Source organism: Balaenoptera physalus (genome assembly GCF_965194825.1).
Source record: "Balaenoptera physalus genome assembly, chromosome: 13".
NCBI classification, from domain to species: domain Eukaryota; kingdom Metazoa; phylum Chordata; class Mammalia; order Artiodactyla; family Balaenopteridae; genus Balaenoptera; species Balaenoptera physalus.
In genome coordinates, this window is record NC_138892.1 from 42213477 (window position 1) to 42240899 (window position 27423).

At 41.7% G+C, this 27423-nt stretch overlaps 1 protein-coding gene across 1 annotated transcript in view; it reads left to right on the plus strand.

Annotated features, from left to right (window-relative positions):
- E2F7 (E2F transcription factor 7) overlaps positions 1-17110 on the plus strand; it is a 32848-nt gene extending 15738 nt beyond the window's left edge. Inside the window, exons 6-13 of the mRNA XM_082418915.1 lie at positions 774-932; positions 2406-2540; positions 5248-5433; positions 5932-6004; positions 8158-8659; positions 10082-10337; positions 11946-12367; positions 14506-17110. Of these exons, the coding sequence (XP_082275041.1) occupies positions 774-932; positions 2406-2540; positions 5248-5433; positions 5932-6004; positions 8158-8659; positions 10082-10337; positions 11946-12367; positions 14506-14676 (1904 nt within the window). The 3' untranslated portion in view covers positions 14677-17110. The remainder of the gene's footprint in view (positions 1-773; positions 933-2405; positions 2541-5247; positions 5434-5931; positions 6005-8157; positions 8660-10081; positions 10338-11945; positions 12368-14505) is intronic.
- The last annotated feature ends 10313 nt before the right edge of the window (positions 17111-27423 follow it).

Sequence of the window (27423 nt, forward strand, 5' to 3'; positions counted from 1 at the left end):
TCCCCTCCCAGCTCATATTTATGCTGTCCCTCCTTTAACCATTGATTGTCATTCTCACCCTGCTCCTCCTTGCTAAGATAATAAAGTGCAAGTATCCCTAACATTTCACTTGCATTTATAAGCAATAGGAATGGAAGGGTGGGCCTGGCTTTCATTCCATTTACTACCTCATGCCTTTTAATTCCACCCTATGAGCCAGTTCTTATCCTAATAACCAGTGGAGACAGCCATCTGTCAGCGATGGTTTGCCTGCCATCTATGGCAACACACATCTAATCAGTGTCTCCTATTTACTTATTGTTTATTTCTTCACTTATTTCTGAAAAGCAATGGAAGAGGTGGGTGCCTACTATGTGGAGGGTGTAGTCTAGCTATTGTGGGCTCAGAGAAATAAAAGTGGAGACCTTGCCATTGAGGGAAGAGTTGATGTCCTGAAAACAGTTCCTGATCCCTAACTCTATCCTTTTATCCCTCTACTTTAATCTTTTCCAAAGTTGCTTCAGGAAAACTACTTCATGGCTTCTATTCAATGAAGTATGAATATAAAGCATTTCAGAATTTATACCTACTGTAATTTTATGACCCACAAGAAAATGTCTTATTTCTTTGTGAACCATCTTTTTATGATGTGTGTCCAACAGGCTTCCGCTGATCACTGTAACAAGAGTGATGTTTCCATCTGCTGATACAGTTAGATAGGCCTGGCAAACTAGAAGTACAGTCTCTCTTGTGGTAAATTACGTTTTGACGCTTTTGTTTTATTCCCTTTGTAGCATCTGCAAACAGTAGAAAAGATAAGTCTCTGAGAATTATGAGCCAGAAATTTGTCATGCTGTTCCTGGTCTCCAAAACCAAGATTGTTACTCTTGATGTGGCTGCCAAAATACTGATAGAAGAAAGCCAAGATACGCCGGATCATAGTAAATTTAAAAGTAAGCATTTTCACCTAAATCCACTTATCAGCACAGAAAGAGTGGGATGTCATATGCTGATGTTTGCTGCCTCAGAGATTTAAAAAATTATTATTATTTTTTGAGACGTGCACTCCTTCCTGCCTTCATAAAGGTTCTTGGTGCTGTGAGAGGTAAGCTGGTCACATACTAGAATTCCTGTGAAAGTTCTGTCCGATGCCTTTTCCTCGGCAGAGTGGATGGTGGAAGCAGAATGGCATCCCACAAATGCAGGTCAGGGAGGATGTAAGAGGCTTTGCATTTCTCTTTAGTATCGCTGCATCCAAGACGGAATGTCTGAGTTTTCTTTCCCTTCTTTCCTTGCCCCCTGCATACTCTTCTGATGGGTGGACATGAAAGTTGTCTACAGGTAAGAACCAGAGGAATGAGCAGGGTAGGGTATAGGGGTGGTGGGACGTGCCTGCTGGATGAGGAAAGTGTTTTCAGGTTTCACACCCCGTGCATCTTCCTTTTCCATCAAGCCTGGGTGCTGAGCCAAAGGGCCCTGGCTCCTGGTAGCTCATTCAAGCCCTGAGAAACCATGAGCTGAACATTCTCTAGCTTTTTTTTGTTTGTTTCCAGCTAGAAGTATAGCCACCCTGTGGGAGAAATGACTAGATAAAATCCAGCTCTATCCAGATTGGGAAGAATATGGCATCTGGGGTGAATGCTTGATGTTTCTGGTCGGTAATCAAAGCCCTTTGCTTGATCCTAGCCCTAAGTTCAAGTAGGTTTCCGACCTGTAAGTTGATTTCTTGAATAGAACTTACTCTGTGGGCATCATCCTGCCTGTTTAATGTGTTACCACCCCTCTGAATTTCTCCTCCAATCCCTGTATTTTCAAATGTCTCTCCCAAAACCTCTTCAGACTCAGGGAATGCCCCTCCCACCCCTCCCCCGCTGGGTGGCCAGAACGCTGGGATTAAAGGGGAGGCGCTGCCTGTCTTCAGCACAGTCCTACCTCGTAACCTTGAACCCTAGACGGTCTGTGTGCCCAGCAGTGCAGCCTCTCAGGAAGCTCTGGGGAATCCCTGTCATTTTCACAGCCTAGCTGCCCCGTGGAGCAGGTGCCACCACCTCCTGCTGGAAGAAACTCCGGGCAAGCTTTTGATGAGCCACAGATCAGAATTACATTTCCTAAGCCTTTCATTACAGCCCATTTCCCTCTCTTGGTACGTTTGCAATCACAGCGATCCTGGCCTGTCACCAGGTACCTCTTGTACGAGGTGTGAAGTTGTGGAAATGGGGGAACACAGTGACCTTCCCTTAGTGTCATCAGATACATAAATCCTGGGTGATTTCACGCCGGAGCCACTGGTCTCTTCATACTACCCCACTACTCTCTGCTAGAGGCTTATATATGGTGGCTAGAAAGTGACCTGTCACATAAACTAAAACGTAATGGTGTTGCTGACCAATGTATGGTGTGACCGCAATTGTCTTTATATCTTCTAGCAAAGGTACGACGCCTCTATGACATAGCCAATGTTCTGACCAGCTTGGCACTGATAAAGAAAGTGCACGTAACAGAAGAGCGAGGCCGGAAACCCGCCTTCAAGTGGATTGGGCCTGTGGATTTCAGTTCCACTGGTAAGGCATGGTTTTGCTAGGGACCGTTTTATGTATAATCCCCAGTTCCTTTTCCAAATCATACACCTACCACACAGTGAGATTGAACTTCACCTTCATTTCCCATCACCCACATCACATTCAAAATTAGACTAGTGACATCAGTCTTGGAACAATGAGCCTTAGTCTACAAATGGTTATGCTGGTTGGCTTACACACAGATAACTTAGAACCTGGCAGTTTCTGGAACTATTAAAGCACAGCTCTTTTGCATTTTTTATTTTATTCCAAAGTTCCTGGAAGTTTGGGACTGAGGATTAAAAATGACACTTCATAAAAGAAAAATTTTTTTAATTTTTTAAATGACACTTCTTATGAACTCTGGTTGTTTCTGCATTAGCAGAATAAAACATTGTTTTTCTTTGAAATTCCAGATAATGTAAAAATTATATCAATTACTATCCCAAAACTAATATGTGGTAAGATGGCTTCTAAATATAGTATGGATGTAATGAACACCTTTTTTGTAATTTATTTAAAAGGTTGCGAATGTCATAATTTTACTAAATTAGAGCAAAAGAGGGTATTATCTTCTACTTACTTCAGAAGTAATATTTGCACAACTGGGGACTGGATCCTTCTGCACCAGCTACTTTATGTATGGCTATGTTGCCTGGAAAAAAGCCACTAAAGTTATTTTTAAGTTACCTTTCCAATTTTAGTCTTAGTAGTATAAATTCCTGCACTTAACCCAGGCTTATAAAAGAAATAGCTCTCTACCTCACTGGTAACACATTATTCACTTAGGAACTAGATGAAACCACTTAAAACCAAGTATAATTAATTCAACCCAGCAAGTACTTACTGCATGTGGACTATGCAGGCATACTTCATGTTATCGCACTGCGCAGATACTGTGTTTTTCACAAATTGAACGTTTGTGGCAACCCTGCCTTGTCAGGTGATGCTTAGCATTTTTTAGCAATAAAGTATTTTTTTAACTAAGGTATGTACATTGTTTAGATATGGTGCTATTGCACACTACAATATAGTGTAAGCCTAACTTTTATATGTACTGGGGAACCAAAAAATTCACGTGACTCGCTCTATTGCAGTGGTCTAGAACCAAACCCGCAATATCTCCGAGGTTTGCCTGTTCTAATGCCGTGAGAGATTCAAAGACGTGTGTGATACGGTCCCTGCCAGCATGAAGTGTACAACTTTGCCACTTTCTACTCCTCTTCTGGCTTCTCCCAGTCTTTTCACCTGTGAAGCTCTCTTCCCCCTTTCAACATAAAAATATTCTATTCAACCTTCAAGATCTCGCTCAAACATCAGCTCTTGCATGAAGTTCTCCCTGATCACCCAGAGCAGAGTGTCTCATCTAAACTCTTGCAGTTTGGCATCATGCTATTGTACTTGGTGATGATATTATGCTTTGTCCCTGCTGTACAATTTTGAGGGCAGACACAGTTTTTATTCACCTTTGATTACACCCTAGTACCCAGATCAGTGCCTTATGCACTTCAGTTGGTTAATGAGCTTCTATTGAAGGTGTATAATTAGCACACATTTGAAAATTAGAGAACTCTTAAGCACTACCCATGGCAGTACTGGCTCGGTAGGAATTCAGAGAGGATGTGGGTTAAGTTCTTCCCAGTGATCTCTAAGGGATCGCTGTCCTGATGTCCAGTGTCTTGAGAGCCACTGTTTTATATATTTTGTCCAATATTTTATTTGTTTCAGGAAGGAGGGTAGATATGATCCATTACTATCTTGACCCATTTTCTTCTTTTTGATTCTATAACTTCTGGTTTTTTTTTTAACTTCCGATTTTCTAAACAGGACATCTGTTGGGTTTTTGTTATAAGAAAAAGAAAACTATAAGTGATTTTCTTTTTCAATATTTGTGTGTTTCAGAAAATGTAAGTCTAGCTGGGCCTTTCAGTTTATTAAATCAGTCTTATAATTTAAATGTACATGCTTTGAACTTACAAAAAAATAGCACAGATGAACAGGGTAGGAATGACTATCTGAACAACAGGGGTCATTTCTTTATAGAATCTAGGCCTGGTTCTGTATAGAAATTTCTGTCCTGATTTCATACAGGCTTATTTAAGCATAAAATGTGCCTCCAAAGCCCAGCCTTCTATTATCTTCACTGTTCTGCAGCATTTCAGCCGTGAAGTTTCTGCTGACCTTATTCCTTTGGTCACTTAGTAACTGAGCCTCCTACTGCATAAGAAAGAAATAATAAAGCATAATAATAGAAAACACAGGTTCTTATACTCATTGCCCTAGGGCTGTGGCATAAGAGGCTGATCTCAATTAATGTTAAAATCTCTAAATATGCATGTTGGGCTGAGTATGATTGGGTTTTCCTTGGATATCTCTGCCCAAAGAAAGCATCTAAAATGTCAGGTCCGTTCTAATTTGGGTTATAGAACATCCTGTTCTACTTTTTTTGCAGTTTAGATAATTTTAGAATATATATGGATTCAGTCTTACTTTAAAGTCATCCACTAACTTTTAAAAAGGACTAGTACAATACATTGAAAGAAATTGGGGTTTGACACAAGGCTCATAAAATTCCTTTGATTGTCTTAGTTTTTAATTTATAGGGTAGCTCCATTACAATGATAGGTCCTCAAAGCCATATCTTAAAAAGGCTAAAATTATCCTGAATTATAGCTGTATAACAACACTACCAATTCTCTTATTTATTTAGATGAAGAACTAGTGGATGTTTCTGCATCTGTCCTACCAGAATTGAAAAGAGAAACATACGGCCACATTCAATTCTGTGCAAAACAGAAGCTTGCTCGACATGGCTCTTTTAACTCAGATCAGGCTTCTGAGAGGATCCAAAGGAAAGTGAACTCAGAACCCAGCAGCCCTTACAGAGAAAAACAAGGTATCTGCCTTTACTTAATCCATGGAATCCATCAGTCACCATGTAATTGTAGCCCGACCCATGCACTGTCATTTTAAAGTGAGCTGACTCTACGCTCTGCCTGTTTTTTTCACTTACCTCAAGTGAAATGATTTGAGGGGGTAAAAGAGTTGGTGACTTCAAGGTTATAAACATAGCCCCACGCCTGAAATTGATTCTAGTCGGCCTTAAAGATTGAAGATCATTTGGTTTGCCATGGTTGGCCTGTTTGATGCATCTCAGCAATTCATCAGACTTACAAAGCAATACTTGCTTTGTTTTGTTTTCTTACTAATGTTTGATGAGACCTGCATTCACCATTAACAGCTAGCTTCTGGACATTTCTCTATTTGAAACAAAACCAGAATGGATTTGAGATAGTCTTATAATCCCTGAGCTGTGAATAATGAATCCTGCTATATATAATTGGTGTGTATAAGTCCCTTGCTATATTCGCTAGACCTTCATTTTCCTTTTTAGGATCAAGTGGCTACTCCTTAGAAATTGGAAGTCTGGCAGCTGTCTACAGACAGAAAATAGAAGACAATTCACAGTAAGTAGTCTTAAAAACTCCAAGTATATTTTTTTCTATTTCCTAGTCTTAACTTTGACTAAATTGAAATGCCACCCATCAAAAGGTAAAATTTAACAGTCCTGCTCAAAAGTCAGCCATTTGTTTATTAAGAATTTTGTAAGTTTCCCCCTTGTGCCCAACACTGTGCAGGATATGGCATCAGGGACACAAAAGTATGAAAAATTTATTCCCCTAGGCCATGAAAGCTTACAAGGAAAAAAATAAATAAAAAGGCAAATACAATGAGAAAAGACAAGTCACTACTAACGTGACACTGAGAAATGACACATCATAGTCCCATGAACCACTTTGTCATCATTGTAGGTAACGTTGTTTATGAACTACCAGGTACTATTCCTGAAGTTTTATGTGTATTATCTCATCTAATATCATAAAAACAACCTTTTGAGGTTGGTACTATTATCCTCATTTTACAGAGAGGAAACTGAAACCCAGAGAGGTTAAGTAACTTGCCCAAGGTCACAATGCTATTAAGCGACAGAGCTGAGTCAGATTTGGGGTCTGATTTTCAAGGAAATCATATATTAGCAGAGGAAATGCTAAAGCGAAGACAGGAGGGGTTTATAATGCCAGACATGGGAAGAAACAGATTGTTGAACCAGGATCAGGGAGTGGAGGGGAAATAAACTGGTTAGTCTGGCCTTAATGATTTGTCCAAATAGGATCGTGCAAGAAAGTATTTATAAGAAGAGCTTGGGATATTGGAGGTAAGTAGGTCAAGTTGGCAGAAAGCTTTGAAAGCCAAGTTGAAGAGTTTGGATTTATTAGATGGATGGTAAAGAGTTATTGTAGGTTCACTGGAGAAGACCATTCTGGCTGCTTTAAGCAGGTGGGGTTGGAAAAGAGAAGGGCTTCAGATTAGGAGATCATAGAATAGAGCATTCCGAGTCATTCTGGTCTGCTGTGGTGCTGGTCTGAGCCGTGTCAGCTGCGGATGGAAAGAAATGGAAATCAGTATAAGACAGTGAGTCAGCAAGAGTCACTGAAGTAGAAAAGAGGCATCACAAAGAACACCTGGGTCTCAGGTGACGGTGGTCTTACTGGTGGAGATGGGGAGGTTGAAGGTGAATGGCCAGAGGTAGGGCAGTGGGCGCGACCATCAGCGTGGGCACGTTGTTTCATGGAGCTGAGTGATAGCCATCACTCGTTCCGGGAGGCTGTGGTTGGAGAGCTTTACTCATCTCTGCAGCCCCGTGCACTCCGCTTATTCCCAGCACCACAGGGGGCGAGAATGTGGGCAAAATTGCTCTCAGTGATTCCATCACAGAGGTTTAGGGAAATCCCTGTTCTCTACTTACTAGTTCTTAAAGGAGTGTCAAAAGAGTCTTCCTCATTTACTTCCAAAATAGTACTAAAAATATAAACATGCTTTCTAGTATTTGGAAATTTTTCTCTATAAAAGGCCCAGACATCGTTTATAATCTCCTAGATTGAGGGGACTTAATTTTGAATGTGTGCTGCCTAAAAATTCTGTAGTAATACGGAGCAGAATGGGACAAGAATAACAGAAAATAATTTTGTAGATAAATTTATTTCCTCACTCACTGCCCACTTCATTTATCTCACAGTGGATTTGAGACAAACTAGGTGTGTCCTTTAAATCAATGTCTGGCCTAGACTCTGTTATCTACCCAGGATCTCTCACAGTGATTGACTGTGAGGCCCCGCTGGGTGACCTTCAGTGGGTGGATTAGCCTCTGAGCTTCAGTCTTCCTCCCTAGTAGACGGGGGCAGGGGGGATGGATGAGAGTAGCTAGTGTTATAATAATTATGTGAAATGATTACCCTATTACGCTAGTCATTGTAGCATCTGTGTGCCTGGGAAGGGGTACGTGCTGGGTAGCTGATGACTACTGGCTGTGGGAGAGGCAGGTGGGGAGCTGCTATTAGCCCTCACCTGAGATCCCCCTGCCCCACCCCTAACCATCCATCCAGGTGATATGGTCACCTGCCTCTGGAGTCGGCTCACGTGCTCAGAGAGTGTGCTTTAATAGCATCCTGAGCAGTATTCTCTCACTCCTGCTTTGGTACCTCTCTCTTTAGGAAAGCAGAGTCGGGAGTTGGTAGAATGTGGTAACTGGATGGGCCCCACTCTGTTTCTTTTATCACAGGGCAGAAGCTTTTGCCAATCAGAGAGCGATACCTCCATCAAGCAGCCTGGAGGCCGCTGCTCCTTTCCCCGGCCTCTCTGTTGACTCAGAATACTGTGTTAATGCCTTGGCCCACCCAGTACTTTCCGTGGCTCCAACGGACTTGCAGGCCTTCTCTGCCCAGAATGGTCTGAACGGACAAGGAGGTGTCTCCCTCGCCTCTGCCGCCTTGGACGCGGAGAGCCTGAAGCCAGCTCTGCTGGCCGGCCAGCCCCTGGTGTACGTGCCCTCCGCCTCGCTGTTCATGCTGTGTGGGAGCCTGCAAGAGCCGCCGTCCCCGGGGTCGGGGTCAGGGTCCGAGAGGGACAGCAAGGGCTCGGAAGGCACAGCAGAGCGGTCAGCCACGCCCTCAGTTCAGAAGCGCCTCGGGGAGGAGAGGAAGCCGCAGGAGGAGGAGGAGCCGGCCACGAAGAGACAAAGCAGGGACTGCGAAGACGGCCCCCTCTCCCTCGTCATGCCCAAGGTAAGGGGTTCAGGTGGACGTGCTAGCTGACGGCCCGTCGACCCGTAGTTCCTTCCCAACAGAGACACACAGATAGGCTACTGAGTCTGGAATAGGAAGTAGTGCATGTGTCACCTGTATAATTAAGCCCAGGACTGGCTGTCCCAAATAATCTTGCCATGAAGCAGTACTGTAATAAAAGTGATTTTTATAAAAATCACACTTTGCATAAAACGCTAAAAAGTATAAAGGGTTGGGGCTTCCCTGGTGGCGCAGTGGTTGGGAATCTGCCTGCTAATGCAGGGGACACGGGTTCGCGCCCTGGTCTGGGAAGATCCCACATGCCTCAGAGCAACTAGGCCCATGAGCCACAACTACTGAGCCTGCGCGTCTGGAGCCTGTGCTCCGCAACAAGAGAGGCCGCGATCGATAGTGAGAGGCCCGCGCACCGCGATGAAGAGTAACCCCCACTTGCCGCAACTAGAGGAAGCCCTCGCACAGAAACGAAGACCCAACGCAGCCATAAATAAATAAATAAATAAATAAATAAAAAGTATAAAGGGAAAAAAACCTACCCATAATCCCACCACATAGAGGCAATCACTGTCAACATGTTTGTGTATTCTTTCCCAGTCTTTTTTGCTATACTTTTTTTTTTAACACGTTGATGAAATAATCATCTTAATCCAGGGTGCACCTGAAGTCCACAGTCAGGAATGTAGGTGCCGTTTGGCTCTCAGTGTCTATGTCAGTGCTCGTGTCACTGCTCAGAGAGCCCGTTCCCCTAGCCACAAAATGAAAAGAACAAAAATCTGAGCTGTCCACAGTAGCCTTTCGGAGGTTAATGAGATATGACTGGTAAAACTCTCAGAAAGCAGAAGCACTCTCCCTGCAGCCGTTTGTAGAGGATCAGTGAGGCACACCTCATGGAAATCAGTCCATTAATTAAGACCCTTCCTCCTCTATGCCTTCCTCCTGCCAGAATGAATTTTTCTAATTTTGTATATAGCCTGGGGTTGCAAAACAGAAGGAAAAGACTGACTGGTATATGTATATATACGTGTCTTAGATAACCAAGACAGCTTTGGGTCAGCCCTGCAATTCTTATCAAGCCCTAAAAGCCTGCAGCATCAACACCCTTTATGTGTTCCAGCTCAGAAATTTATTTCACAGTCTAAACACCATACCCAGTTTCCCATTATTAAAATCTCCATCGTTTCTGTGCTTAAGAAATCATAAGCCTACAGAAGCCCGTGACGTGACAGTGATCTTCAGGCCATTCCTATAAATATGACAGAAACAACTGACATACACAAATCAGGGTGGCACACAGCTGTGTCTGACCTTTTTGTTTATGTGTTAGCTATTTGGAGAAAGCTGTTATTATAATTTACTGCTGGGATTTTGACTTGCTTTTCTGGTTCCTGGTTGGGTTGTGCTTAGAAACCCTCAGATTCCACAGACATTGCCTCTTCCAAGACCGTGGATAAAAGGGGACCTGCACCCCATGAAGACATTCACATGAATGGACAACTTTCTGCGGCAAAGGAGGTTTCGGGAAAGGCTACAGCAGACTGCTTCATTTCTTCTGAGTGGGGAAATCCTTCTAGAAATACAGAGATAGAAAAGCCTTCGAAAGAAAATGAAAGCACCAAAGAGCCCTCTTTGCTGCAGTATCTTTATGTGCAGTCGCCAACAGGTAAGGGGTGTCATGTCTTCGAGTCCCTTGGGGTACTCGGGCCATAAATTTGATGTTTAAATTTTTGTTCATGTCACCCGACCAAGCTGGTGCATTGATGAGCTGCCTCCTCTGAGTCATTTCACTCCTAGCCCCTTGCTTTCTCCATCGACGAAATGAAGGCAGAGGCTGCTTTCACTTTCACCAACCTCACGGGTAAGGAGAAAACAGTTAGGGCAGGTAATTTATTTTTAATGCATTCAACTTTACTTGGTAAAAAAGCACAACGAATTCAAAAGATGATTCTGTTTTCATAATTCAGCTGAATCTGGCAGTGGTTCAGTTTAACAATATGAACGTCCTGGCCGCCATGTGCAGCTCACATGCTGATCTCTTAAATATCCAGAAGTGCTGACATGCCCTTGTGGTCTAGTGCAGGGCTGGAGTGAGAGGGCTGGACGTTAAAACCACTTATTATCTGCATGAACTTAAGTATTCAGCCCTCCTCATTGGTAAAACAGCAATAATAAGAGCACCTGCTTCATGGGGGTGCTGTGAAAATTGGATTAAATTTAATAAGATAATACATCTAAAGCACTTAGAATAATAGTGCCTGACGCTTAGTAAGACTCAATAAATGCCCTTACTCTTGAAATAAAGCTGAAATATAACAGATACCTAATTTTTAAAATATGCATTGTGTACATGAAGCTGCTCTCTTGCAAAGAGACTTAAAGTGATTTGCTTCAATTCCTTGTTCCCATCACAGGTTAGGTAGGTGTTTGTTATTACTCATTTATCTAGAAAACATTCTTTATTCCTTTAGCAAATATTTTGTGAGGGCTTCGTCTAAGCACGCTACTCAGTGTTGCTGATACCTTAATAAATAAAAAAACAGACCCGGCTTCTTCAGAATGAAAATGACAGCCCAGCATAGGCATCAGTAGCTTTTTCTGGGCCATGGACCCTTGGACACTATGGTGAAGGCTGTGGATTCCTCCTCAGGATGTTTACAAATGCAGAGAATTAAATACATAGGATCACAGAGGAAGCCAATTATATTGAAATCCAGTTAGAAAAGGAATTATTTTAAATTATAGTAATAAAAAGATCTGACAGCAAGTGCAGGCCTCTCATAACTTCAAAGTTGTGGAGACCGTTAGACTCTTAAGACATCTGCCATCATGGTAACATTACATGAATACATCCTGTGCTTTTTACTAGTGATAAAGACAAGGTACCGTTCATTCTGTTGTGATTTGTTGCCCGTGGTCTTAATTGAGGGAGATACAAATTTCTGTTAGAAGTTTGTAAAAAAGGAAGCTATCATTGTTCCCAACCAAGTTCACTTTCCTCCTCAATTTGGATTCAGTGGAGCTCACGTTAATCATGTCTCTCAGGAGACTCAAGCATCCACCAAACTGTCACATAGGTAACTGGGGGAATTCAGTGGTGGCCACTGTGGCAAGGAGGCGGTGTGGGGCTGGGAGAGCACAGAGGTGGGTGGCCAGGCTGCGGCGTGAGGGTTGATCGACAGTGGGCTCCCGTTTGAAAGGGCCCTGAGGGGTGGGAGCTTGGACGGTGTCTTCACATTGCCCTGACTTTCACCTTGTTCTGCTTCTCTTCCAGGATTAAATGGTTTCAGTGTGCTCTTATCCGGCAATCAGACCCCCCGCGCTGTGGGACCGTCTTCAGGTCCGCTGCCGCCGCTCAGTGTTCCATGCATGGTCTTGCCATCACCGACGCTGGGCCCTTTTCCTGTTCTCTATTCACCCACGATGCCCCGGCCGGTGTCCTCTGCTCCCAATGCTCTCCCAAGCACGGGACCTGTGAATCTTGGCTTGCCTGGCCTCGGATCAAGAGCTCATCTTCTCATTGGCCCTGCTGCCCTGGTTAATCCAAAATCATCGACGCTCCCCTCCGCAGACGCTCAGCTTCAGGGTCCGCACTCACTTAACCTGAGTCCGGTGATGTCACGATCACACAGCATCATCCAGCCCGAGTCCCCCGTTTACGGAGGACATCCAGCCTCTGTGGTGAAATTACAACAGGTGAGTCCTGAGGTTCATTTCAGCCCCGCACAAGAAGGAGCGTCACTCCGTGATAGCATTCGCCTGCGTTTAATCAGATTTTAGTCAAACAACCGTAGGACAGGGGTTCTACATCAGATTCTACCTGGCTTCCACTGTAGACCCAGAAGTATCTGCTTAGTCCATAAAGCGTGGAGACAGAAGGTGGGAGATCCTGTGCTTTAAAGGCAAAACTCGTTTTAGGTGTCAGTCTGTTTCTTAGAATCAGAAGGAACTTATTTAAAGCATAGTTCCTGGGGATTTTTGATGCACGCTGAATATTCAGATGATTTCTCCAAGCTCTCATTTCATTAGGTCCATAACGGAGACCATCCTGAATTTTAATTGTGCAGCTATAGAAACAATCAAGGGAAATGAAAGTCTTGATACTAGCTCAAAGATTTTTAGAGTCTATCATTTCATAAAATGCATTGTTTAGGAGGCAATGGCTATATATTAATATATCCATTGTTTCCTTGATGTGTATATATATACATACTCAAAATCGATACAGATGTACATAGATAAATGTCTGTAATCAATATAAATTAATCAGTACTTTATTTGCCTCCCCCAACTCCATCTGTAGTTCAGTCAGTGAGCATTTGTTGAATTCCTGTTATGCATTAGGCATTGTTCAGAGCAATTATTTCTCTCCCAGAGAAAGAGTTACGTTGTGGCCAAAAGTATTTTAGATAAGTAATTCAGGGGCTCAAAAGTTTGTTAGACATTGAAATGTACATGTTAGTTTTTAAACAAGGCGATTATAATATAGCGTATGCTTCCTGATCACCAGTTATGTGCCAGGCACTGACCTAAGCAGTAAAGATATAACAGTAAACAGGATAATGGTTCCTGCCCTTTTAGGGCACATTAAAGGGATAAATATTTAACGTGAGAGGATAAATATTAGCAAGTAAACAAAAAGAGCAAAGACACATGCACATACTACTTGCCTGGCATGATCCAAAGTGCTTTATTAATATCATCTCCTTTAATTGTTACAACCCTGCTAAGTTGGTACTTTTATCGTCCCCATCTATGGATGAAGAAACTGAGGGATAAACTGGTTAGGTTAAGTCATTTGCCCGAGGTCACACAGCTAGTTATGGCAGAGCCCAAACCCTGGCTGCAGGTGTCAGTGCCACACTTGTGACCTCTTCGCTAGGCTGCCTTTCTGCACACAGAATAAATCAGCTAATTTCCAGCTGTGGTAAGCGTTGTGAAGGAGATACACTGGAGGAGTGTGACAGAAAAGCAAAGAGGATGGAACACCTGCATGGGGATCACAGCGACACAGGTCAAGAGGGGGCTCCTACACTGTTAGTGGGAATGTAAGTTGGTGCAGCCACTATGGAAGACAGTGTGGAGATTCCTCAGAAAACTAAAAATAGAATTACCCTATGATCCTGCAATCCCACTCCTGGGCATATATCCAGACAAAACTAGAATTCAGAAAGATACATGCACCCCTATGTTCATAGCAGCACTGTTCACAATAGCCAAGACCTGGCAACAACCTAAATGTCCACTGACAGATGAGTGGGTAAGAAGATGTGGTACATATATACAGTGGAATACTACTCAGCCATAAAAAAGAATGAAATAATGCCATTTACAGCAACATGGATGCAACTAGAGATGATCATACTAAGTGAAGTAAGTCAGAAAGAGAAAGACAAATACCATATGATATCACTTATATGTGGAATCTAAAATATGGCACAAATGAACCTATCTACAAAATAGAAACAGACTCACAGACATAGAGAACAGACTGGTGGTTGCCAAGGGGGAGGGCAGGACTGGGAGTTTGGGATCAGCAGATGTAAACTATTACATGTAGGATGAATAAACAACAAGGTCCTACTGTATAGCACAGGGAATTATATTCAATATCCTGTGATCAACCATAATGGAAAAGAATATAAAAAACAAACGTCTGTATGTGTATAACTGAGTCACTTTGCTGTACAGCAGAGATTGGCACAATATTGTAAATCAACTATACTTCAATTAAGAAAAGAAAAAAAAAAAGAGGGGGCTTCCAGTTCAGAGATTGGGTACAATTTGACTTCACTTCTGTTTTTATGTACTTTTTTTTTCCTTCTCTATTTTAGTCACCAGTTCCAGTGACCCCCAAGAGCATCCGACGCACACATCGAGAGACGTTTTTCAAGACGCCTGGCAGCCTCGGGGACCCTGTCCTTAGGAGAAGAGAAAGGAATCAGTCACGAAACACCAGCTCAGCACAGAGGAGGCTCGAAATCCCCAGCGGCGGGGCCGACTAACCTGAAGCTTTGCCCAGCAGGGGTGGGATGGAGGTGCCTGAATTTCCCTGTGTTACAGGTCATGCATGTCCTAATGGTGAATGGAAACTAGAATGCAAACCATCCGGTCTTCAGCATGCATCCTTCCTCTCTCCTGTATCCCCTGGTTCTAATGTTAACTATCCATCTTCAGGAAGCATCTATTTTCCTGAAAGTAATTGTTCCTAATTGTGCATTTCTTACCAGTTAGAGTCTAGACTCTGTGCGTGGTGTCACAGTGGAAGCACCAACTGACTGTTGTGGTTTTCACTCAAGAATCATCTTATTGCTGGAAGGAGATCTGAACAGCCTCCTGGAGCCTTGTGGTTTTTCTAAAGTGGAGGGGGGCGCCCGTCTAGCACTTAACTGGGTTGAGCGTTCTTGACGTGTATTCCCACTCACCCCGAGTAGATCCGTGGTGAGAGAAACTTCCTTTCTGCAGTTTGAAAAAGCTACTGCTTCCTTCGGCTTCATCAGGAAGCCAACTTCAGTTTGAATCCTATGGTATTATTTATTTTTTTCCTGAAGTGGGATTTAGTGCAAGAAGTTTACAATGACAGCAAAACACATGTTTTTCAGGGTATGACGACTTGAATGTTTGTACTTTTTTCCTATAATTTGCCCTGCACTTACTTTACAACCTAGTAATAATGTGGATAAGTGTATATACATGACGGAATGTCAAGACCAAAATAACTGTGAAGACACACCTTGCTATAATGAACTGTGCTAGCCTGAGCTGGGCCTGAGAATTAAGATGAACTCTAGCAGCCAGATAGCTGCTTCTCAATAACTGTGTGAACGGTGAGGTTTTACTGTTCGTTTGTAAAAAAAAAAAAAAAAAATCCTACTATGTTCAGTTTCCTTCACTACATGCCCTTGTGGTTTTTTTAATTTAAATGTTAACTGTAGAACGTCAGGTATGGGATGTCTTCTAGCAATTGCTGTTTATTGAATAAATCAGGATGGTAGAAAGGAATTATATGGAAAATTGGAACCTAGTTGGGACCTTTTAGTAGAATTCTGAAGAGTGACAGTGTAGAAATTGATGTAGGACAATAGGTGATACTTTATTTTTTTTCTTTTACTTTTTTTTTCTTCATGTTGGGAAGAGTAAGAGGGAAAACGGACACGTTGATGTTCAGAATCCAAGAATATTCAAATCAGAGTTATTTTTCATAGAAGTGCAAAATAAGAACAGAGAGTGCAGGGGATCGTTGTTCTAGCATAAATATAATCCTGGAAACTTACCAGTATCCCTTTGTTAAACCATATTACTTTAGGGTTTCATTAAGTAGCCAAACTAGATCTTTGTACGCCTAGATGTATTATTTACCTCGTCTCTCCCTCCTTCCCTCCCTCCCTCCTTCCTTCCCTCCCTCCCTCCCTCCCTTCATTTTTCCCTCCTTTCCTTCATTCCTTCATTCCTTCATTTCTTTATTCCCCTCTCCTTTTTTATACTTCTTAGCTGTGGAATCTTGGTGTAGGATTTTATTTTTATTTTTTGGACCCAAGAAAATGTTATATGAAAGAATAAAAATATTAATTTAAGAGACTCTGGGAGTCTGAATAAAGTAGCTTTATATTAACTACAGGATAATATTAGCCTTATCACCCCCACAAGATTTTTGAAAACTTGAGGTAGGTAGCCAGATTAAATAAATTTGCTATTATATAAAATTTTTATCAACACTAAACTTTTAAAGTTTACAAGATGGTATTTTTTCCCCCTTGTTCACAGTCTTCTCTAGAATTAAACTGATAAAAAATGTGATTCTCATCATCAGCTAATCTAATTGCGTGGTGACGATTACCCTGAACTAATATGATGGGTTGCCTATCGAAACAAAAATATGCCTTTTTCAAGTAGATTATAAGACACATGGCATATAAATCTGCACAGGATACATGCATTTTAAATATATCATGCTTCAGACCTTCCACAAAATATTTTCACTTGAGAGGTCTATATTTAGATGAAAACACAGACCGATTTTCCCCTTACTGTTCTTGGATGCCCGCCACTTTAACTTCTCTGCTATCCTTTTTTTTTTTTTTTTTTTTTAATTCTGTTCATGATATGACCACATAAACCTCAGAGGATTCACAGTTCTTGAGGGGTGTTAAGAAACAAACCCATAAATGAGATTATGATTCTGTGACCATACTTAGCAATAGAACACCAAGAGCAGGTTCCTTTTGTACTCAGTCCCCACTTCTTCACGTGTCTTTGTGATGTGTAGAAATAATAATGCAGTGGTTGTTTCTGTCGGGAATATGAATCTGTTTGTTACAGAGCAACTGATGGTAGTGGAGCAGCTGAGCTAGACTTGGATATTAGGGGTGGTGAAGAAGCCGTGGCAATCTTGAGTCTATCGTTGTAGAATTTCGTAAAAGAAAAAAAAAAAAAACAAAAGATTGTCCGCGATCCTGCTAAGGAAATGCAGCTTCGAGTCAGCACTGAGGGAGGTGTGTGTGTGCCCTACACTGTCTGGGGTTTGTGAAACCCTTTCATTCTGGTACAAGAGTTGGGGGTATAACTTTTATACTTGAATCTACCTACCAAGTTTACATTTCTCAGTTCCTTTTTGTAAGGTGCTATTTCTGTATTTAAATAACTTTTTTTCCCAGTGTAAAGCTGCTTTCTGCTTTATCTTATTGCACTGCTAGTTTTGTGTAGGTATTAATTTTATTGCTGCTTACTGCTTTTTTTGTATCACTTAGCCCTGCTCTTTCTTCTAATGGCTATATTATCTATATAATTTTTTCCTTTAGCAAAGTATTAAGCTTTATGAAATAGCAATAAAAGTTAATTCATTTTAACAAGAGTTGTTGGTTGGGTTTATTGGGCTTTCTGTGGGTACCGATTTCAGTAAAACCATTCACCATTGCAGAACAGCCAACTAGACCTTCATAAACCCAAGTCAGATCCTTTTGCTGAGCCCTTCCAGTGGTTCCCAAACGCCAAAACTTACTGTATCAGAATCACGTGGGAGCTTGGGAGGGTTGAGGAACTATACTGTTGAGCTTTTGATTTCTACCAGAGATAGAATCACTGGGGGTTTGGAGCTTCCAGATGACTCTGAAGCTTCACCAATGTAAGAATCACAGGTGAGACTACCTCCTGATTTCTCATGTTACCTGCAAGGTTAAATGCTTCTCAGTCTAGCAAATGCCCACCTGTAGTTCAAAGCCAGATTCTACTGTTAACCCTCACTTGTAAATGAACCTCCACGCTGACCTACTCTGACTTTCCTTAGCTCGTATGATCTCCGGAGTCCATTAGAGGTTGCACTGTTGTCAGTCTCCCCTGCTAAACTGTCAGGTGCTGGGGAAACAGCTTTGAAACCCCAGTGCCAAGCCTGGCACTTGGGACCCTGGAAGCCCCCAAAATGGTGAATGGAGGGACCGTAGGACCTGCCACAACAGGGCTCGCCCCTCTGCCAGCCTTCAGTTAGATTCAACACATCACTTCTTGTCCCAGTTTTCCGCCTTCATCTGACAGACGTGTCTAAGATAACCCAGGATAGATTTGCTTCTACACACATGCCAGGATTAGGATTTTACCAGCCTATATTTAGTGGACTGTTACGTTATAACAAGGCCCTGCTGTATTGCAGGCACCTACCAATATCTTCTCACACATGCCCGTCTTGGTTGTCTTTAACAGTGTAAAGGGTACACTGAACAAGCAGAACTCATGGGGTAATCGTGGAAGCAAGTTGGTTTTGTCTCCCAGTGTCCCTTTCAGCCTGGTCAGTGGGGGTAATGCACTAACCCTTGTAGGAACATGAGGTCAGGTGCTGTGACCTCCTTGTTACTGTAAATAATAGTTCTATAGTCATTTTAAGTTAAGACAGTCTCGGTTCACGATGCAGAATGAGCATTTAAAACTTCTGCCACTGGGGCTCGCTGTAGCCTGGTCACCGATGATGGTCCTTTGTCTTTTCTCTGCGGGGCATCTCTCCTCTCCCAATGAGCTGGCCTAGATTTCTGTGCCCAGCGAGGTCAAAGCAGGGACAGTGGGAGAGGTAAAGGCCGCAGCGTATCAACGGTTTAAGGCACTGTCGTAAACAGGCTTCTCATACGGTGGGGCTGGCAGAGGTTGGAGCTCTTTTGTGTGGACAGTTCCTCAGAAGCCTCAGCTTGGGAACACTTACCTGAACTTTCTGTGCTGCAGGCAGTTCATTTTCCTGCAGCTGATATTCTCCCTCAGTCTCCGGTTTTCCTGCATCCACTCCAGATACCCTACTGGGCAGGATTTAGAACAGCCCCGGGCTGGCTCTATCTGCCGTCTTACCCCACATCCAGTGCTCTTTGCCCTGATTCGTGGAGAGAAGGCCCAGCCAAACTCACGCAGCCTCCCCTCCCCCTGCCAAAGCTGCGATCCCACCCAGATCCCCCAGGCCAGAGTCATACAAGAGAACGCGTCTCAACTGCAGGCAAGAGGTGAGGAGAGCAACACCCCACAGCTCCCCTTAGTGGCTCTAGGGAGGCCTCCCTAGAGCCACAGGTGAAGAACCACAGCATAACTCTCCACAAAATCCATTTCTATTTCCATTTGCTCAACCCTTTCAAGGCCTTGTGGGTAAAGGGGTTCCATAGTGTGTAACTGGTTTGCAAAACCTCCTTGATCAATTTTTTGGAATGCAACTATAATTTGCTGCTGCGGCCAAGCTCACCATTTAACATCCTGTTAAAATAGTTATAACCTTCCACGGTCCAAGATTTGCATCTTCCTAGATGATTGTTATGGCACTTAATATCTCATCTTTAAGAAATTAATTTTTGATAGCTATTAATGTTTTTAGTATTAAGATTGGTTTGATTAGTTCAATGTCCTTTCTGTCCTCAAATGCTTCTGAAATGAAGAAATCATACCTGAAGCTACAATAGTTTTCTTCTTTTCATTCTCTCATATCTAAACCCTTTTTTGTAAATAGCACAATGGTAGCCTTCAGTTTGATTGGCTCTTCTATACTAGCAGCCGGTCTTTCCCCAACTGTGCCCTGAAGAACTCAACTGCTGATAGATATTAGGAGTCAAAAGTGGGTAATTTTGGTAAAACAAAATTAAATAGTTAATTTTTTACTACAGGATTTATTAGAGGTTGAAATTTGCAAGAGGAAATAAAATACAAACTCTTTAAACCTGGTTTGATAGCGGGACCATATTTTTTCTTAGCATCTTACAAGATGTTCATCTTACAAGGTTCAGCAGAAGTTACTTTGAGAATCAATGAATTAATCTACCAAATAACCCTCTAAAATTTTCTTAGTCTTTACCGAAAAGAAAAAGGACATTAGCTTCTTAATGTCAGAGACCATGGGTGCTTTATATCTGTATTCACAATGCCTGCCACAAAATGTGCGCCCAATAAAAAAATGGGTGATAAGTTAGCACAAATACAGTTAACGCTTGAATGACGTGGGCATTAGGCACACTGACACTCCATGCAGTTGAAAACCCGTGTATAACTTACAGTCTGCCCCTTACCCTCCATATTTGATGTTCTTCCACATCCTGGTTCTGCATCCACAGATTCAACCAACCCCAGATCGTGTAGTGGTACTCTAGTATTTATTTTTGAAAAAAAAAAAAAGTGTAAAAGTGGATCCGCACAGTTCAAACCTGTGTTAAGGGTCGACTGTACATAATTTTTAAAAAATCTTTAGAGGACTTTTTCATTGCATGGTTTTACATATATTATTTATTTAATAAATCATTGTGGTATAGAACTTGGGGTTTTCTTCGTTTAGAAGAATGGCATCTACTATGCCATCAATGCTTATAAAACCGATTGAATTGTGAAAATCCTGCTTTTAACTGTCAGTGGCATCCCATGCAGCATTTTCTGATACTTTTAGCATGCCTTTCCAGTCCCCTCACAGGCTGGTCCCAACTTGGCTTCCCAGCTATGCTAGATATTGTCTATTGACCCTCAGCATTCATTCCCACTCCCTTTCTGAGTTCTTTATCACAGGGTCTGGGAGGCTGGGAACTACATTTCCCAGATCCCCTTGCTACCAGGTTCTAGATGTGATCCTGTCAGTTAAATACACTCACGCAGGATTTGGTAGAGAGAAAGGAAGCTGAAGTTGTTCTTCCTCTTACACTATAGTAACAGATGGCATCAGGCTGAGTTTTGTACCAGCCATACTTTATTCTACTGTCCAGTCAAAGACTATGTACCAGCTGTGATATTGGCAGTGGTTTCACACTGTTCCCAACCATTGTGAGGAAACAGCATTCCCCCAACCTCTGGGTAGCAGCCGTGGTGACAGGATGTAAACACTGCACAACAACCCCCTACTTCGTTTCCCTCCCTCCCAGCAATTTTGTAAGCACCTAATTCTCTCCGTTAAAACCTTCCTACTAGAAATACCCAGAGTGTTTTCTAAATCCTCCCACCACCCATCCTCTGTGGATCACTCCACTCTCAGTGCCCTTCATATTCTTTTCTGCATTCATGCCTTTGCACCAGCCATCCTCTCTTCCTAAAATGCCCTCCTCCCAACCCCATTTCTCTTTCTCTATTGGGCTATCTCATATGCATTTTCCAAAATCCAGTTTAAATGCGCCTACCTTGGGAAGAATGAATTGTTTTCCCCACCATGGTGGGAGATCCTCCAAAGCAGGACTTGAGTTTTTCTCATCTAGTGCCTAGCACTGTGCCCAATGAGTATGTGAATAAATGGTCAACCAAGCTGAAGAATACATAATAGCGTACCCTAAGTTTTCAAGGTAGCTATAGCTTCATATGCAAGGTTCACATGAAAATAGCGAGTAAACAGCAGCTTCTCACCAGCATCAATATTCGCATAGCTCTACCTACCCCACCAAAATCATGCTAATCATTTATTCACTCCATAAACATTTATTGTTACTATGAAAATGGCAATAGTCTTTGGTGGGGGGTGCATTTTTCTCTCCCTTCTGTTATCTCTCTTTGATAATGGTAGAGAATTATAGAAATGTAGAGTTCAAAAGTACCTTGAAAATTCATATTCACTGTATTTTACAGAGGGGAAATGGAAGGGGCTTAAGTGACCTGGCCTGGATTACACTGCTACTTAACCACAAAGCTGGACCGGAACACAAGCCTCCCAATAACCCAGTCCAGCACCCTTGTCCTATGCCATGCCAGTTATCAAGTGAAGGCAAAATCTTCTAACAAGATGTTGAAGGAGACATCCATACAAATCTATCCAATTTTCAGGATGTATGAATTTTATAGACTCACAAACTTGGGTGTGCAGAAAGTTGTGACTTTATTTCCCAGGCAGTCCTCTCTTTACACAGCAAGCTGAAACTGTGCAAAGCAATCTTAACACCTGACCTGGGTTTTGAGAAATGCATATGAGATTGCCAGGTAGAGACACAGAGGTGGGGGGAGGGGCAGAAGGAATGGCTGGTACAAAGGCATGGATGCATAATTACAATTGTTCTGTGATCTTTAAACATTTTAATCAAAACATTAAAAACTTTCTTACTGGGGCTTCTCTGGTGGTGCAGTGGTTGAGAATCTGCCTGCCAATGCAGGGGACACGGGTTCGAGCCCTGGTCTGGGAAGATCCCACATGCCGCGGAGCAACTGGGCCCGTGAGCCACAACTACTGAGCCTGCGCGTCTGGAGCCCGTGCTCCGCAACAAGAGAGGCCGCGATAGTGAGAGGCCCGCGCACCGCGATGAAGAGTGGCCCCCGCTTGCCACAACTAGAGGAAGCCCTCGCACAGAAACGAAGACCCAACACAGCCAAAAATAAATAAATAAATAAATTAATTAATTAATTAAAAAAAAACCTTACTGTTGACTATAAATATTTAGGGAAATGAAAAAGTAGTAAAACTAATATTGATTTAGTATGTAATTTAAAACATTAGAAACATTGAGAATTAAAGTGTTTTATTTCTTCATAAAAAAAACTTATCAAGAATAGTTTGGGGACTTCCCTGGTGGCACAGTGGTTAAGAATCCGTCTGCCAATGCAGGAGACATGGGTTCGAGCCCTGGTCCGGGAAGATCCCACATGCCACAGAGCAACGAAGTCTGTGTGCCACAACTACTGAGCCTGCGCTCTAGAGCCCGTGAGCCACAACTACTGAGCCCACGTGTCTAGAGTCCGTGTTCCGCAACAAGAGAAGCCACCGCAATGAGAAGCCCGCGCACCGCAACGAAGAGTAGCACCCACTGGCCGCAACTAGAGAAAGCCCACTCGCAGCAACGAAGACCCAACACAGCCAAAAATAAATAAATAAATTTATAAAAAAGAAAGGAATAGCTTGAACAGCGCCTAACTTCTTATTCTATAAATTACAGTGAATACTGATCATCTTTTCTATGTCTTGACGGATTATTATACTCCTTCCTAAGTTTGAGTCAGCTTCCAAATTTTATCCTTTGCACTTTCAATTTCATGAAATATCTCTATGAGGTCATTTAATGTGGCATTTTTGCAGGCATCACTCTCTCTGGGGGCATCTATATCCTTTTCATCCCAATCGCTTTCCTCACGTACATTGATAAATTCACCTTCATTAAGTTCTTCTAACTGTATATCTATAGTCTCTCAAATGGTGGCAGGGTCTACATCCTCACTATCAATTTTTTCTTTCTAACTACATTTATATTCAGTTCGAATTTCACCTCCAGCATTATTGCTTTTTTTCTTTCTTTGCTTCACTCTCATCTTTTTTGGCCAATTCTTTCTTTCCAGTATTGAGTTTATTAAAATATCATGGGTTTGCATCACTGGGAAATGCAGAGGCAACATGATTACATCCCTTTCTGTCTGCACGAACAGACTTTGTGCATGAACAACAGACTTTGAAAGAACTGACGTGATTGGTCATTGGTCACAACGGGATCTGTTATTTATGTAGTGATTTGTGGACTGAAACAGCAAAATTGATACTTTTATCCAGTTACACACAGTTAATATGTCACATCAGAGTAACTGGAATTTGAACCATGTTTATGTAACTAAACCATGGTAACTGACATGCGTGCATATCAGAACTGTGCAAAGCAAGAACTGCTTGTATATATTCTGTGATCAAAATTAATATCTATTTGAAGGTTTAAAGACTTAAACATAAGACATCACACCATAAAACTCCTAGAAGAGATCATAGGCAAAACATTCTCTGACATAAATTGTACCAACGTTTTCTTAGGTCAGACTCCCAAGGCAATAGAAATAAAAACAAAAATAAACAAACGGGACCTAATGAAACTTAAAATCTTTTGCACAGCAAAGGAAGCCATAAACAAAACAAAGAGACAACCTATGGAATGGGAGAAAATATTTGCAGATGATGCAACTGACAAAGGCTTAATTTCCAAAATACACAAACAGCTCTTACAATGCAACAACAAAAAAACGAAAAACCCAGTCAAAAAATGGGCAGAAGACCTAAATAGACATTTCTCCAAAGGAGACATACAGATGGCCAAACAGGCATATGAAAAGATGCTCAACATCACTAATTATTAGAGAAACGCAAATCAAAACAACGATGTATCACTTCACAATGGTCAGAGTGGCCATCATTAAAAAGTCTACAAATAGCAAATGCTGGAGAGGATGTGGAGAAAAGGGAACCCTTCTACACTATTGGTGGGAATGTAAGTTGGTGCAGCCACTATGGAAAACAGTATGGCGGTTCCTTGAAAAACTAAAAATAGAATTACCATATGATCCAGCAATCCCACTCCTGGGCATATATCTAGACAAAACTATAATTCAAAAAGATAACATGCATCCCTATGTTCATAGCAGCACTATTCACAATAGCCAAGACCTGGAAACAACCTAAGTGTCCATCAACAGATGAATGGATAAAGATGTGGTATACATATACAATGGAATACCACTCAGCCATTAAAAAAAAAAACCAAAATAATGCCATTTGCAGCAACATGGATGGAACTAGAGATTATCACACTAAGTGAAGTTAAGTCAGAAAGAAAAGACAAATACCATATGATATCACTTATATGTGGAATCTAAAATATGATACAAATGAACTTATCTACAAAACAGGAACAGACTCACAGACATAGAGTAGACTTGTGGTTGCCAAGGGGGAGGGGGAGTGTGAGAGGGATGGACTGGGAGTTTGGGGTTAGCAGATGCAAACTCTTATATATAGGATGGATAAACAACAAGGTCCTACTGTATAGCACAAGGAACTATATTCAGTATCCTGAGATAAACCACAATGGAAAATAATGTGTATACGCGTATAACTGAATCACTTTGTTGTACAGCAAAAATTAACACAACATTGTAAATCAACTATACTTCAATAAAAAAATAATTTCTATTTTAATCTCTCATTCTACCTTATGGCAGAAATTAATCTCAGTCAATTTGGAATAATATTAGTCAATTCAGCACACTCCCCATTCCTCAACACACACTTCCTGCCACTCTCTAGAAGCAGTACTTGTAGTGACAAGTATTTAAAAACATAATTCAAACAGGCTTAAACAATAAAGGGCCTGGTTTGCTTACATCATTAAAAGCACAGAGGTAGGACCATGATTCAAGCTCATTTTCACTTCAATTCCTTTGGTTCTGCCTTACTCCACATGCCAGTGTTATCCACAGGCTTCAGCAATTACATTTGCAATCAAGCCAAGTTCAAAGGAAGAGAAAAACAACGTGTTGGAAGTTCTTCCAAAGGAGTAAGAAAAGGCTTTCTCAGGGTTCCCCCAGAAAAATCTCTCCTCAGTTCTTATTGGCTCAAATTTTATTACAAGTCCATTTTTAGACGGATTACTGGCAAGGGATGTAGGATTGCCTTTATTCCATTTACACCTATATTTGGAACTGAAACATATGGGCTCTGTAGGCGAAGGGTTGACACCTGAACAAAATTGGGTTCTAGTAGAATGGGAAAAGCAGGAAGTAGCAATAGCAATTTCACTACAGCCCATGGCATCAGGGCATCAGGAAGGATATATGGGTTCTCAGTCCTTATCTGTTCAAATTGACATCAGCTCAGCTGTACATTTTTCCTTCCAATCTTTGGTGCTTATTACACTTTTGATACCAAGTCCACTCCCACCCCTGGCATTCCCTGCTGGGCCTTTTTCATCCAACCCCAAGGCATCTCCAAGTCTGCTGGTTCTCAATCCCATGTTCACCACACCACTCACAGACCCTAGGAAAACCTAGTTTTCTGGGATGATGATCTTTCATCTGCTTTGAGCACAACTCAGAGGCCCAGGAGAGTCTTGTGAAGCTGTCTCTGATTCTCTCTGCCAAGATAGTTTCAGGAAGACTGGGCCACAGTGTCATTTTTTGTTGAGTCTGCCCCTTTGGGGCCACCATTTATAAAGCTTCAACTTGGTATGCAAAAGCAATTAGCTTTTCGACCCTGAAAGGCCATTCTGGTGAAGTGTTTCAATCATTTAGAAGGCATAAATCTTAGAGAAACTCTTGTCTTATACACAGAGATACATATATAGGTGTTTATCATTCCATTGTTTGTAACAGCAAAAAGCTATAAATGAACTAAAGTTCCAACAACATGGATAAAGTGTGATCTAGACATTATCTCATGCTACTACTGAATACTTTAAATGAAACAACCAGATCTATATGCATCAATACGGATACAACTAAAACATATAATGTTGAGTGGAAAAAGTTGTAGAAAAATATATACATTTTACATCACGTATATTTTTAAAGCACTTTGTAACAAATATATAAAAGAATAGGCACAAAGAAAATATACTAACATCAGAATAGGGTTAATTCTAAAAAGTTAGGGGTTTAGAAGGGGAATGAGATGGGATTACTGGAGGTGCTTCACCTGCACCTACAATGTTTTATTTCTCTTTGTGACAAAGGGATCTGAGGGAATATGGAAAACGTTAACATAATTATCCCCTGGTAATTTGGGATATAAGTACTCATGTCTTTGTGATATTAATCTCTATACTTTTCTGTATGTTGGAAATATTTTATAATTCTAAAATTAAAATAGCTATTTTAATTTAATAATTTTAGAAAATGATTACCATCTTTTGACTGTAAATTAATGGTTCCTAGAGTTGGGGTTTTTATGGCTGTTGGGGGCTTGTACTATCTGTCAGAACATCTGCTGCCTCTTCCTGGACCAAGTCTGTACTTCCTCACCCTGTTGAACTCAGCAGAGGCCACGCACTTACTTTTTCCAAAGAAATGTAGATGGAAGTGATGCATGTCCCTGGGAGCAGGAGTTTTAAGAGAATGCTCATGACTTTCTATGCCACGATCCAGCTGTCCGAGAGAGGGGCTGCTCTGTCATGGTCTTAAGCAAGGAGCAGAGACACAGCCGACCTGCAATGAACATACAGCGTGAGCAGAAATAAAACTTGTTCTCAAATCACTGAGATTTGGGCTTGTTTACTACGTCAGCCTATTCAGGCTATTCTAACTGGCACAATTTAAAAAGCACTATAAGTGAGACACCAACATGGCATGGGCTTTCAAAATCAATACTGACATCTCTTAGCACCATATTTCTTTTTTTTTTTTTTTCAATGCAGAAGACATTACAGCAAAATAAGGAAGAGTTATTTAAAGTCAGCAAATTTAACACTTTGAAAACTTAACAATGCCCCCCTCTGCCCCTACCACCACGGTCCTATTTGGCATCAGACTTATGGAAAGCTTCATCATAGACTGGCTTTTGGGATAAACCAGTGATTTCAACCTGGGATGTGCAAAGA